This window comes from Henckelia pumila, chromosome 1 (assembly GCF_033568475.1).
Source record: "Henckelia pumila isolate YLH828 chromosome 1, ASM3356847v2, whole genome shotgun sequence".
NCBI classification, from domain to species: Eukaryota; Viridiplantae; Streptophyta; class Magnoliopsida; order Lamiales; family Gesneriaceae; genus Henckelia; species Henckelia pumila.
Window position 1 is genome coordinate 98981898 of NC_133120.1, and position 14817 is coordinate 98996714.

Sequence of the window (14817 nt, forward strand, 5' to 3'; positions counted from 1 at the left end):
TATAGAGTAGATTCCTTCTTAAATACATTAACTGGATGTTAAAAAATAATGTTTTTTTAATAAATTAAACAAAAAGTTTATTTAAATTGGCACTAAAAACTAATTCATAAAAATAGTGTCAAACTTAAATATATCAATTGTCGATATTATTCATTCGTGTAAAGTATCTCCAATATAATAAGAAAAATCATGGTAAATAAATTATAATAGCACAAGTACAAGTCGTCAAAATCAGATAAATTAAACACGAAGAGAGATGAGAGTAAATTCAAGCACACAGTGTCCAAAAGCAAACACTAATAGATAACACCACGGGCATATACAAGTTATATACCACCAAAATTACATTCAAAGGTTCATTGTTCACCATACTTACAATATTATAAAATCCTCTCTTAGACTTGTAGCAATTCTCAGAGGAACGTAGCCGACATGTCGGTCGGAAAGGGATTGCCCAAGACATTGTCCATGTAAAAATGTGGATGCATCGCATCCATTACGACGAACTGCATGTCTTCGGATGGTTTCCAGTGTCGCTTCCTTTGGTTAATAAACCAGTTGTTTATCTGCTTCTGATCCAGGCCCGTCGATTCAGCAAGCGCCAGCTTCTGTGCTTCCTGGTAGCATACAGAACAAGAATGCTGCTATATGATTTAAAGTGGTCGTGATTATCAAACCTCCTCGATCTCCACTAAACAGATGTGAAATGCAATGTGATTGAAGGCAATTTCATGTAGTTCCAAGCTCAAAACATCGAAATTTTTGAACTTTTTTTTAGAGATTAGGGTAAATCGACTAACATGATTAAAGAATATGGATACATACCGATGGATATGGCCATTTGTAATGCCTGCTCCACCAGTCGAGTAACTGTTGCCGGGCTTCTTTAGGCAGCTTTCCTTTCTTTCTTTTCTTCATGAATTCTTGCTTCAGGTTCCCCAAGTATCCACTGTATTTACGCAACAATTGACCTTTCAGTTCATGATCTTCTGCTAGAGGGTCAATTGTGCTGGTGTTCGCATCCAAGTCTTCCTCCGAGGAACCATTTCTGTCCATTGCTTCGCCACAAGCTGCAAGAGAATCACCGAGTCAAAGTATCCATCATATAGAGTTGTCCTTCACTTAGCAGTCGAGTACAAACAATAAAGTCATTAACATTGTGAAATTAATATAGACAGCATATGCAACACAGGCTTGTGCCTGAAAAGTGTTTCAAGCACTATCCAATTAATGAGGAGCATGAAAAATAAATGATCTCCCACAATTGTATGCAGATAGACATACTCTCTTTCTTCAAGATATATGTGGACTAGCAAATGTACATCAGGTTAAAAATGCAACCCGTGCAAGGATAAAAAGGCTTTGGTTCAAAGTCTGTTTTTCACGCATAAAGTTTCCAAAAAGGGATTTAGCTCTAAAGCTTGAACCTTTTAATCATACACCATGATCAATCAATGTCAAGTTATACTGCCCCAAATAAGTAAAATTATGGATGTGGATACAAAATATACCAATCGACTGAAAAATTGTTCGGGAATATAGGAATATTAGGAGCTAATGATGCATACATGAATGAGATTTAAATTCATAAGTACATGAAATCCACTCCACGAAATAGGCCACCACGCGCACGCAATTGTTTTACGGTGACAGAAAATTGGGATATTACGGTTAAGAACACCTCATGAAATTTATGGCATAAACTTCATGTCTAATAGTCCCCACTAGACAATCAACGCAACAGGAAACATTGAATCATTGCTTGTTTAAATTGTCACAACACAAGGTTAGTTAATTCATATATTGTGATCATGCCTAATGAGAAAGCAATAACCATCTTATTCCAGTCGATTTCATCCCGACCGAGAAGCAATAAGCATGCTCCTATGACTTGATCAGTGGACATGATGAAAGACTTTAAAGGTTCATGCAAGAGAATACTTCCATGTTCAAGTACAGCCGACTCAATCTTTCATCAGCTAACTAAGCAGAATTTAGCAGATTGAGGACCGCCAAAGAGTTTTCATACTAAAAAATAATAACATAGATCAACTTTCAATTTATCTGCAAATACAAGCACACATCCCTTGCACCAAAAATTATAGAAAGAATTAATAACCAATTGAAACATATATATAGAAGAGGAAAACTAGTTACTACCTGCATCTCAAATATGAAGCTTCCATTTTATTTTTCATTTATCTCAAATATACAGGCATGTGTCTGAAATTAGTAGTATTTGTTTCTTTTTCTCTTTTTTTTTTTCTTACTAAGATGCCTTCATGATCATACTCATTGGCTACTTCTAGCAACATTTATATATGATTATAATACTTATTAAACAAAGATAAAATACTATTCGTATAATTGATTTTTCCAATGATATATAAACAAAACAAGCTTTACATATTTGGAATGAACAGATAATAAAAAAAGAAAACGTGGGTCAGTCATTAATAAATGGCAAAAGAGAAACAGCGATTAAATTCACTGATCAAGCAACTGTTACATGAAGGAAACTAAACACTCTTGGTATAGTAAATCGAAGTGTTCATTTCCTAGGAATCATGCACATGCAGGCATTTATTGTTACATAAAACACAAAACGAAGCAGTAATCTACCTCATATTAACAGTGAAATCTATCAAAGAATAAATGCAATGCTTCCAAAGGATCGATGAAACTAGAAGATAAAAAGGGGTGGAGAAGGGAGAGATAAGGGTTTTGATCTATAACCAGAATCCATAGGAGATAGAGAGAGAGATTTGAACTGGCACTCGATTCTTGAGAGAAAAAGCATAGCTTCCTTGAAGGGTTTCGACAGTTCTTGCTCATACTTGGCCAGCATTTCACAGTAGGCCTCCATGAATTGGTCCAGCGCCGGATCTTCCCCCACGCAGCTTGTGCCTTGTCTCCCCAGCGCAGCCGCGGATGCGCAGGCTTCTTCCAGTCTCGCCACCACTTCCGGCGGAGCTCCGATCTGGTATATATATATATATCAACAGTCAGTTCCAGTGAAAAGCTCACTTTTTTACAAAAGGGTTCTTTCTGGTTTCAAATTTCAAGATTCATGTTTTTTTTTTTAAAAAAAAAAACAAGAGTAAATTATCTATAGTATACCTTTTGACAGTTAACATAGGCAGCCAGGAGGCGGTGGTAGTAAGGATGTGCCATGATCTTGGCCTTCACAGAGCCATCATTAGTATTCTCCATTAAATAATAGCCAGTGCTTGTACTCATATTGTTGCTGTTGTTATGATGTTCCCCGAGCATCATAGACGAACTAACATCTACAGCTAAGCCTCCTTGTCGATTAATGAGATCTTGGTGATTAGCGGGAGGAAGAAATAGGTTATTAATGTTGATGTCTACTGTTGGAGGCATCATTAACATAGGACTCAGTCCATGACTGTTTTCTCCAAAACCCATCAAACTACTGCCGCCACCGCCACCGCCACCGCCACCGCCACCGCCAGCTTCCATTTTTTTTTCTCTCTATTTCCAGTACTCCTGCAGGAAACCCTCCACCAAGATTTTATATCTAGTTCATCAAGCCATCTTTTGTGTTATATCTCACGCAATTTCCTCCCGAGTTTTATGCTAAAGGTTTCAGCTTTTTTACATAAAATCCCAAACAGTGTGTTAGTAGAGTCTGCAGTGATCAGTGGATGAAGGGGTGGGGTGGGGTGGGTTTTCAAAATCTTTGGGTTTTGGATATGGGTCTGAGAAAGTAGCCTGCCCAGGTTATCTTTATCCTTTGGAAATGGGTTTTTCGCGTTTTATGTTTCCTTCTGGTTCTTTAATTTACACACACACAAACACAAGCATTAAAATCTCCCTTCTTCTGCTGCTTCTGCACAGACACAACAAAATGAGTTAAAGAAAGGAACTCACTGATGAATATTGGAGAGAGAGAGAGAGTGTTTTTGCAGAGTGCACGCTGTGCTTTGCAGGGGAGAAAGAGACACCACTGTGTGTGTGTTCATGGAAGGGGCAAGATTGAGTGTATTTATTTTAGAGGGTTATCGAGCAAAAGCTTTTACCTTCCCAATGAAAACTCTCGCCCTCTTTTTCTTGCACTGACACTGAGCCACTGCCATTACTGGCAAACTAGAGAGAGAAAGAGAGAGTGTGAAGCAAAGCTTTGTTGCTTATGTTATAGAGAAGCTAAGGGGACAAAGGTTAAAAATAGTGGGGAGATGAAAGATCAAATCAAGGTGTAATTTGAGTGTTTGTATTTGTAGTGACAGATGATAAGGGAGAGGAGAAGTAGGGTTTGGTTTCCGGGGCAAGAAATCACCATTCCTCTGCTATTCAGCTGATATACATAAATCAATCATCTCGTATTTGAGCTATATATTTATTTCTCCACTCACTAATTATATTTATTCTTGCCTACATTTTGCCTACATCTCATTTTACATCTTTTTCTACCTAAATTTTAATTTCATTGTATCGGATATACATGGATAATTAACATATATTCATATAATATCTAACTCATATCTAGCAATTAGACATTGATTGATTAATCGTCTTTGCATATTATGTCATCTGGATAGTTTGCCTGTTAATTTGTTTTGGATACAGAACGTCATGCATCTTCCTTTTAGCCGAAACATGAGCACCAAATAAGGTGCAAGATTGAGTAATAATGTACAGAAGCTTCTAAAATCCTTAACAAGAGACATTGATAAATGAATCTGCGCACCACAGTACTTGATATATATACTTGATGTTGTAGTAGCACTTTGTCTTTTTGATTTTGGAGGAAAATGAGATCCATTGCGATTTAACATGTTTTTATTGTGCTGTATTTGGACGAGAACACTTTAGTTAACAAAAATGATAAAGTGGAAAAACAAAGTATAATTAATTCTATATTTGGATATTTTATTCATTAGGTTAGATTCGTCGATTGACTCATATATAAAGTGAAATATAATATGTTTGGCATAGAAAATAATTTCTATGGGTCAAGTGAGTAAAAAATTTATATCATAAAATTAATTCGTAAGACAATATCACCAAAAAATTTTATAAAATTTATACTCAGACGACATATACAATGAATTTTAGCCACTCTTGCCTTTTGACTGCCATGGGTACCAAAGGCAACATGATATAATATACTATGTAATAATGCATGAATCATTCTTAATTATTAATCACATTGGTCAAATTTTGAATTTTGATGGACACTAATATATCTTCTTTTATATCTCAATAAAATTTATTTATTTTTTGATACTTATAATTGTCATCTTTTAACTTTATTTTTTAAATTTAAAAATCTAAAAAAATATTTATTTATTTTTTGATGTAATATAAATTATTTACGAGGGCGAAATTTCACATGCATAAATTACTAACGAAAATAATACAAAAGGCTTTAATACCTATTTTGGACATATTTTTTTATCAAGATTTTAAAAAGTATGAAGCGTGTCGAAGCGTAGAGGTCAAGCTTCAAAATTTTCAAGCTTAGAACGAGTTTAAGCGTAAAAAAACGTTTTTAATTTTTACTATAATTTTAATTATTTTAAGACATACATTAAATAAAATGTTAGATTAACCATAAATATATGATTAAATAGATAATTCATGTTCTAAACTATAAATATATATTTATAAAAATGTTTTCATTTTAAAAAATAAATGAAATTTTTTGTCTTAAAAAGCGGTCGCTTAATCGAGGTTAAGCGTATTAAAATTTAAGTGAGATTCAGCGTCGCTTAAACAAGCTTTTTAGAACACTAATTTTTTATATAAAAATGTGTTCGTATGATAAAGATATAATGTTATAGTCTCAACAATAATTAGAATAATTTTAAAAATATATAATATCATTAACTTTCAATTTATTATTGCATGATTCGTCGTCTCATTTACTCTCCAAACGATGAGTAGACAAAAATGTATTGCACGAAATAAAGTGATTCCATTTAAAACTACAAATAAATTTTTTTAAAAAAAATAAAAGAAAATACAGTGATGTCCATTTGTCTGGCCGATGCAAAATGCAAATATACAAAAGGCTTTTTTGATTTGGAAGTTGACAAAACAATAATGCACTTTGTTTGGTTTCATTTTGGAACTCAAATTGCCCGTATCCATAAAACAATATATGCGTCGTTTTCAAAAAAAAAATTTTAATATTTTTTCTCACCTCCACTATAATTTTTGCCGTTGGTTTGATTTTTCAATATTTCCCAATGATAGTATGGTATGCTATTGTGATAATTTTTCAATGCTTCATTAAATTAACTACAATTTTGGTCTTATTATTTTATCTTTTGTGATTTTATTCATCACTATCGTAAAATTTTAGTTTTAATTAAAAAGTAATTAGTTAGTTTTTAGACGTAACGCTAAAGTGATGTATATATGTACAATAGTAACATCAACACTTCGATAAAAAAAATAACTACAATTAAAAAAAATTGAAATATAAGTAAAACCTAATCGTGACAGGACGTTAAATGAAAAAAAAACCATAGAGAACAAAAATTACAATTTTCCTAGAATTATATATATCAAATACAATTTTAATTCAATAGTATTTATCAAATAAATTCTTAAATTTGAGTTCAACTACAAATATTTTATGAATAGATTTCCTATGAGACGTCTAATGAATTTATATTTCTGGAATGAGTTGATCTGATTCATAATTACAGTGAAAAATTTCTTTTGGACATAAAAATATTTTTTTTTTTAAAATTAAGTTGGATCGAGTCGGTTGAAAATATTTCTCCCAATATTGATTCAAGGAAAAATATTGTTTCGTGAGAGTTTTGAAGATGTGTTTACTTTAGGTTGATAATCATGTGATAAGTTTTTTCATCCAATCTCATCAATTGTTTACTTGTCAAAAAGCAATTCTACTCGAATCTATCGGCCCGTAATTTACTACTGATTTTAGATGATTTCTCATCGTTGATTTCATAATGTATAAACTATCAAGAGATGATGTTTGAGGAAATTTTTTAGAGAAATCTTAATCTACCCTTCGTTGATTCATTCAACTCTATCCCAATTTCTTCTATTTTTATACTCATATTAAAAATATATTTTTACTCAATTTATCAAGTTTAATCATAAAAAAATATATAGGCGGATGACGAAATTGTAATTCATCACTGAATCATAATTTCAATCTCAAAATTAATCAAACAAAAGTAAATGTTATTGTTTATTCATCATTAATTTTTCTCTACACGCGTTGTATGCGTGTACAGTTAGAATAATTATTTAAACATGATAATTTTTGTAACTGTCGAATTAATGAATTTTAAAATTATTATTTTTATTAAGAATGATATTACAATTAAAAAAATTAGAAGTATAGATATGAATTTAAAAAATATTTAAATAATTTTAAAAAACTTGAAAAGTGGATAATATTAACACCAAAAATAGTTACTATGAGGTATAATGTTTTATAATATATATAATAATAATAGGGTAAATGATTTAAAAATCTCTGCCAACCCTTCAAACTTTATCTTAACTCCCTAACCACAATTTTCTTTATTTCAACTCCCTAGTGGTCCCCATTTTTGAATTAAATATTAATTAGCAACTAATCCTTTGTGCGTGACATTGTTAACCTATCGAACCAGTCCCGGCCATGCAAGACTATCAGTTACGCAAGGTTTCCAACCGATATACTCCGAATTAGGGTCCAACATGCTTCCGTAAGATTAATTAAATTAAAATACCTCTTTGACCAAAATGTCGTCGGGTCATACCTGCCGAGTTTTACGAAGTGCTCCTCACACTCCAACCACGCAGTCGCAACAAATGGTTTCTGCACAAGCTCCTTCAACGACACCCAGCACAGCCTTAATTCGTTTTCTACCTTAAGGCGTATGGTATATAAATTTAATTATATAAAATATGAGCATGAAAGAACAAGAGGCTTTAAAGAAATTATTCAGACATAATATTATTACATAAATCAACTCATTTGAAGAGGAGAAGACAACTTGTTTAGCTACTTATAGTAGCTTTGTTCTTGAAATACATGAAAGAAAACTTAATACAATAGAAAGAGAAATATTACAACAATTTATTTGTAAGAAAACTGAAGGAAATGATCGATATCTTCAGCTTCCTTGAACGCTTGTATTTATAGCTGAGGTTCCACTCGTTTCACCGAGAAACTTCAAGGAATCTTACATCTGTCTTGTATTTCTTTATGTCATTATTGATGACATCTTTTACTAGTGGAGGAGACAGCTCTCTTGTATTCTTTATGTCATTATTGATGGCAACTTTTACTAGTGGAGGTATCACATGTCTGCCACTTTCTTTTGACTTTTTTCTCCTCACATGTCTGCTTTATTGTTGTCGGGCCATCTTTTGTTTTTGAAGTTGGCCCCTATGAAAACGCATCTTCAGTGGTCCTTGTCCACCTTTTCTTGTCTCGGAGAAATCCTTTCGATCCGTTCGGGGTCTAAAGGTTTTTCCAAATTCTGGCTCCTTCTGATTTGGGCATTCTGGGCAGATATTCTCTGACCATCGTCCAATATGAGTCATGTTACAAAATTTTCGGCGAGTTTCTTTACTCCCCGACAGCTTGTTGTTCTACAAAAGATTTCTTTTCTTTTCAAAGAGTTATTCCGCAAAGGATGTAGTTTTTCCTGTCATTGTGTTTAACAGGAACGATCCATTCACAGAATTCTGATAAAATTTAAATGGAAACTTGACTTTTTCCATCTCAGTAAGACAGACCCAAATACCCCATGCCCTTCTGGTTGAGATCTCATTTTCCCCGAAAGTGGACACTAAGGGTATTTATTCATTTTTAGGATCCTTGATAAATTTGTGACTATTTATATCAGGTCTCCTTAGCTTGATGAAATGAAAGGGTTCGTGTGATCCTTTCACTGTTGGTTCTGGAGCTGCGCTGAAAAAGTATAACTCAAGCACATCTTCTGAAACGACCCAAACATTCTAAAATAATATATGCGGAAATTTTTTTTTTTTTAAAATAATACTAAGTAAAATAAATGTACATACATGCCCATACATATATGCACAAAATAAATAGATTTAGAAATAACATAAATAAAATGCAACATTTTTACTTAAATATCTGAGTCAAACTTAAATAAAATACTGTCAAACAATCCACTTAAAAGTTTGCACGCAATAAAATTATTATTTAATAAAAGTAGTACTAAAATTCATCACTGAAAAGACATAAAAGAAAAAATAAGAAAAAGAGTTTAACATTCTTAAAATGTTCATAAGGACTCAGCCGACGGTCACGGGGGATCACTGTCTGTCCGCTCATACGTCCTCACCACCGATAGGAACTACAACTTTCTCTACGTACTCACTTGCATCATATAAGTGTAGTGAGCCTAGAGGCCCAATATGCTAACATAACAAGGGTTTAAAATAATTTAAATCACTGGAATACTAATACATAACATACACATGAATGAGCATGCTAAAAATCATGAATCATAACATCTTGCTTAAAAACTGATCTTAACTATAATCATATAATACATACTGAAATATTGTTGAGCATACATTTTTCTAACATCGCATGGTTGTATCCATAGTGTAACCTTAACTGACATAGTTCGACTGATCAGTCTCTTAAACCAACGTACGTGGCGGTGACGAATCACCCTGAAAATTGGTAGTAAACTACCCTGAAATTGACAGTAAACTGCCCTTAACATGTGGGGACTTGTCCCCCTTAAATTGTCACACTACATCAACTTCCAACATAAAATTATTTTCTTGCTCAACCTTAAACATAAAATCATGCCATAAAATTATTTCATGAATGCATGTACTTAAATAAAAATGTGTGTTCTTCATATATATATTTAATTTAATTTTTATACTAACATATAAATACTAAAATAACTTTCATGCATAAAATAATTAAATATATAATTAGGACACATGCAATTTCTCATGGTTTGTACTGAACTGCTGGCCTTAACACTCAAGCCGTTTTTCTTAAATTCTGGCCCATTAACACTGAGACTGGCCCATTAACATACTTAAGCCCAAAAATACATTTCTAAGCTCAATTAATTTATTCAAGCCCATTAATGCATTACTGGCCCAATAACAACCTATTCTGGCTCAATGGGCCCAAAAGCCCAAAAACTGGCCCAATAACTTCCATGGGCTCCCAAGCCGATAAAATTATTGGGCTAACTTAATTTAATTTAATTAAACCCAATAACAATTAAATTCAACCCAAATAATTAAATGGAGCCCAATCAAATTTTGAGATTTAATTAAGCCCATTTAACCCTTAATTAAACTTAAAACTTAAAAATAAAAATACCCGAGCCCTACTAACTTAACCCGAACTCGGACCCAACTAACATGACCCATGACTTACTGACCCCGACCCAAACCTATGACTCGACTCGGACCCACCTTGAAACCCAAAACCCGTTTCCCCCCTCTTGCACAGCCCTTGGCCGCGAGCAGCTGCAAAGAACACCGGCGGCCGCCCTGCTCCGGCCACCCACAGGCCGGAGAACCACACCTAGGATCTAGCACACATCTAGAAGTTTCCATCAAGCCAAGAAACAGCCCAAACCGTGGTCCGAGGAAGGAGAACGAAGCCTTGCAACAGGCTGTCCCCCAGCTCGCGCCCAGCCCTGAGCGGCTGCCGTAAATTCGATCGTTCTCCCTACTCCAACCATATTTTTTTGTGAAACCACTTCTCAATCTTATCCAACATCAAGGGGGTTCTAACCCTTCAAGCCTCACTCTAAACCATGGCCTGAGGAGGGATAACAAAGCATTCTCCCACAGCCCCAAAACCTGCGCGAACCGAACCTGCGCGAGCCACCCATGACAGAATTCGATTTGCTTCGTTCCAGCCCTTCTCCAACCTTAACCGATCAACTAGCCCAAGTCTAGGGACCCTAGGACACCCATGAGTCTTGGCCGAGCAGCCATGCACACCCATGCTAAATAAAAAATGTGAGATGATGACAAAACACATAAACAAGGTGCAAACATCAAACGATACCATTTAAAATCTGAAAATATTTGAGGATTTCGACACGTACACAACACCTACATAATACATATTGATATGGTGCTTAAAAAGGGAAGAAAAACATGCCTTTAAATCATAGAAAGTAGATGGGAAGAACGTGAAGACGATTCCGGACGACTACGACGAGCAACCTTCGTAAAAGCTTCAAAAATAAAGGTCTATGGCTTCCTCCTTGATGTTGCTGTTGATGGAAAAGAATGGAGAGGTGAGGGAGACGGCTAGGGTGAGGGAGAAGTGATTTGAGCGTGTGAGGGTGGGCCTTGGGGTAGATAGGGAATAACTTTCAAGATAATGACATAAATAAAAATATATCTAGGCTTTAAAAAAAAATAATAGATATCATAATAAACATAAAAATCCCGAAATATTATATTAAGGGAATTTTAAAGATAATTAAAAGTCATTATTTTGGCTTAATTTGGGTAAAAATGGACTCCTAAAATTATATAAAATTAAATACTGATAATTTTGAGGAAATAAAACTCAAAATAATATTTTCGGGCTCCTAAAAGACTCATAAAATAATTTGGGTAGAAAGTTGTCATCTCGTCCGTCCACGGTCTCGTCAACGCGATAAAATAATACAATATCATAAATTAGGAAAATCTCTATTTATGGGTTAAATACTTAAAAAAAATCATTTAAATAAGCACAGATAATTCACATAATTATTTAACCCATAAATCTAAAATTTTAAATTAATTAAATTCCTAATTATGCATGCGGATTTACGTACTGAAAATACCGGATGTTACATCTTCTCTGGACAAATGGTCGTTATTTGCCCATGTTTCTTGGATTGCTTCTGAATCCATTTCGGTAACTGTGATATCTCCGAAAAGCTTGGTGACGTTGTATAAACTGAGGCCAAGGCTCCAAATTCATACCAGAGCTTTACATCCTTAGGATTGACATTGTTTTTTAGCCAAACCCTTGGATATATTCCTGCCACATCAACCCTACAAGTGTTAGGGTTAATTTCACTTCTTGTACTTAATTTCTCCCACCTTTGTTGATAAACCTGAAATGGAGAAATAATAGCTTGTTTAGTATCGATCTTTGCCCTTGTCAGTGTTGGGTCTAAGATTGATCTCTTTTTTTTTTACCCCAGAGGCGGAGGGTTGACTTGATGAAGAATCCTCATCAATTGTTGCTTCATCTTGATCATCAAAAGCTGATGATAGATTAGCACTTGTTTCTTGAGTTTTAGCTTCCTCAACATCTTGTTTCCCAACCGGTAGTTGTAATTCTTGTTTTTGTAAAACCAATGGTTTTATCATATCTTGTTTATGAGAAACCAATGGTTTCTCTATAGCCTTCACAATTGGCCCTTGAATAGCAGCCCATAGTTGTGTTTGAGCTTGCATACATCCTGTAATTCAATTAGATACTTTAATCCGATCAGCTTGTTGTAACCTGCCGACCATTTCAGCATTAATGGCTAACTGGTTGAACTCGGTTTGAAGCAACCCAAGGTGTTCCCTGATATGCCTCTGCATTTTCATGATGGAATCCACGTCACTGGCTTCCATCTCTTGTTAAAAAATCTGCAAGAATATTTTCATGAGATTTAATAATAACAATATCAAAAATATAATTTTGACATAATGCTTGCCATCTTAATTTTTTCAGGTTTAGATTCAATTTTATTTCTTAGAAAAGCTTTTACCTGGGTGTTATCAACCTTCAGAGTGAATTTTTTAGCAAGTAAAAATAATGGCCATTTTTCAAAAGCCCTTTTAACTGCATAAAATTCCTTTTCGTTGATATGTCATCTGATGGCCTCTGATTCTGAAAAAACACCGCTACAGACTACAGTATCTGCATGGTATTTCCCCATCTGGAGTGATCTTGGTAAGGACTGCTGTCCACCAATCGTCACTGGCATCCGTGAATAATACCAGATCATCTTCATCTACGGGTATAGCCATTTTTTGGAGATTCTTACATATCTCTTTTAATTGGTTTACCTCTTTAGTATGGTCATCGGTCCATATAAACCTAGCATCCTTTTTTAACAAAGGACTGAATACCTTTCTGTACATTGCTAGGTTGTTAATGAGCATCCCTGCAAAATTAACTACTCCAAGAAAACTCTGGAGTTGTTTTACGTCTTTGAGTGTATCTGAAAAATTCTTTACCTTTTCCACAATATGGGGTTGCAGAATTATTCCAGTTTCATCAATCTCAATACCAAGGAATTCAATTTTCCTTGTTGCTATGACTACTTTCTTTTCAGATAAGACCAGTCCTTGTTTACAAATTTTAGAGAAAATCTCTAAGTGTTTAACGTGTTCGTCTATGTTTTTTGATGCTATCAGAATATCATCAATATAAACAAACATAAAGTTGAAATAATCTTTAAAAATGTTATCCATATTTCTTTGAAATATCTGGGGTGCATTAGCCAATCCCATAGGCATAACTTTCCAAATATAGTGTCCTTGTGGAGTAGAGAAGACTGTGAATTTCTTACTGCCTTCTTCCATTCGAATCTGGTAAAATTCAAACTTACAATCAAAATTTGAGAACACTCTAGCATTTCATACACAGCTAATTAGGTGTTCTCTACTTGGTATGAAATACCCATCAAACTCCAGGATTTTATTAATACCTTGGTAGTTAATAACTAGCCTGGGTTTTCTTCTTTTTATTTCACCATGATTTCTAACCAGAAAACCTGGGCTGCTATATGGTGAAACTCTTTCTTTGATTAAACCAAGGTCTAAATGTTCCTTGATAATCATTCTCATATCCTTTTGATTTGTTATGTTCATCGGGATAGACTTATATCTGACGAATTCATACTCTTTGCCTTCCTTTAGAGTAAGACTGGCTTTGAGTTGATTTCTATCCCATCATGCCAAAGGATGCTCGTTGTAACTTTCTTTGAGCCTCTTTTTGACATCTTCAAGGGATACCTTATTTTCTAACTCTATATCTCTGTGATTTAGAGTAACCTTGAGAAGCTCCATATCCTCTGTTTGGAGTTCTTGTTCTGTTGTTATTTTCAATATGGTTTCTCCAAACCTTCTTGGATCTTTCATTTTTGGGTGAAAAAGTTGTTCTTTATCACCACGCTGGCTGCGAAATATTATCGGCAATTGTCGATAAAAAGCAACCTTGAGTCTTTGAACGATAATTTTATGATCACAAATTGTAGTGAACATAAGTTTTCTTGACTCATTGTCTTGCGTGTACTTCTTAAACATTTGTAAGAAGTTATTTCCTAACATAATATCAGCTCCTGTATCATGGAAATAGATTGGTGGTGTTTTTACCTTGTACCAAGGTGTTTGACCTGCACCTCCCATAAGGATATCTGCTTGTTTTATTCCTTTGCAAAGAATTAAAATTCTTCGAGAAAAATATCGTCCAGCAATTTTTGGCAATTCTTCTTCACATTCTTCAGGAAAAACTCCTCTTTTTGCTGTACAAATTCCTGCTCCCCAGTCAATATAAGCTACAAAGTACTCAGCCTTATATTGTTCATACAACATCCCTATCGAAATGTATATGGAGAAAGGACTTGTTGTCATTTTTTAAAGTGATTAATAAATGGCCCCGCCATTTTTAACAGACTGTGTTGTAATTCAGTAATCCGCTTAAGACTATTTACCTTTCTACTTCTTCAATGCGTTCTAGTAAATCATGTTCATGACTTACTAATTTCAGCAGTTGCTTATTCCTCTGTTTGTGAATAGAGTTTTCGAATCTGATTAAGGGATTGTCCCTTATCCAATTCTCTTGGTTTTCCATTT

At 34.2% G+C, this 14817-nt stretch overlaps 1 protein-coding gene across 1 annotated transcript; it reads right to left on the reverse strand.

Annotated features, from left to right (window-relative positions):
* Nucleotides 1-230: 230 nt before the first annotated feature.
* LOC140879975 (homeobox protein knotted-1-like LET6) lies at nucleotides 231-4313 on the reverse strand. The gene is made up of 5 exons (XM_073283982.1): nucleotides 4044-4313; nucleotides 3121-3853; nucleotides 2737-2980; nucleotides 826-1070; nucleotides 231-617 (listed from the first exon to the last, which is right to left on the reverse strand). Exons 2-5 carry the CDS (start codon nucleotides 3481-3483, stop codon nucleotides 414-416), a joined length of 1056 nt encoding a protein of 351 aa, XP_073140083.1. The 5' UTR covers nucleotides 3484-3853; nucleotides 4044-4313; the 3' UTR covers nucleotides 231-413.
* Between the last annotated feature and the right edge of the window lie 10504 nt (nucleotides 4314-14817).

Excerpts from the sequence above, each read along its gene's own strand:
- LOC140879975 (XM_073283982.1), bottom strand. The coding sequence starts at position 3,483 with ATGGAAGCTGGCGGTGGCGGTGGCGGTGGCGGTGGCGGTGGCGGCAGT. Across the intron at positions 2,981-3,120 it reads CCTATGTTAACTGTCAAAAG|ATCGGAGCTCCGCCGGAAGT; the intron begins GTATACTATAGA and ends TATATATACCAG. Across the intron at positions 618-825 it reads ACAAATGGCCATATCCATCG|GAAGCACAGAAGCTGGCGCT; the intron begins GTATGTATCCAT and ends GTATGCTACCAG.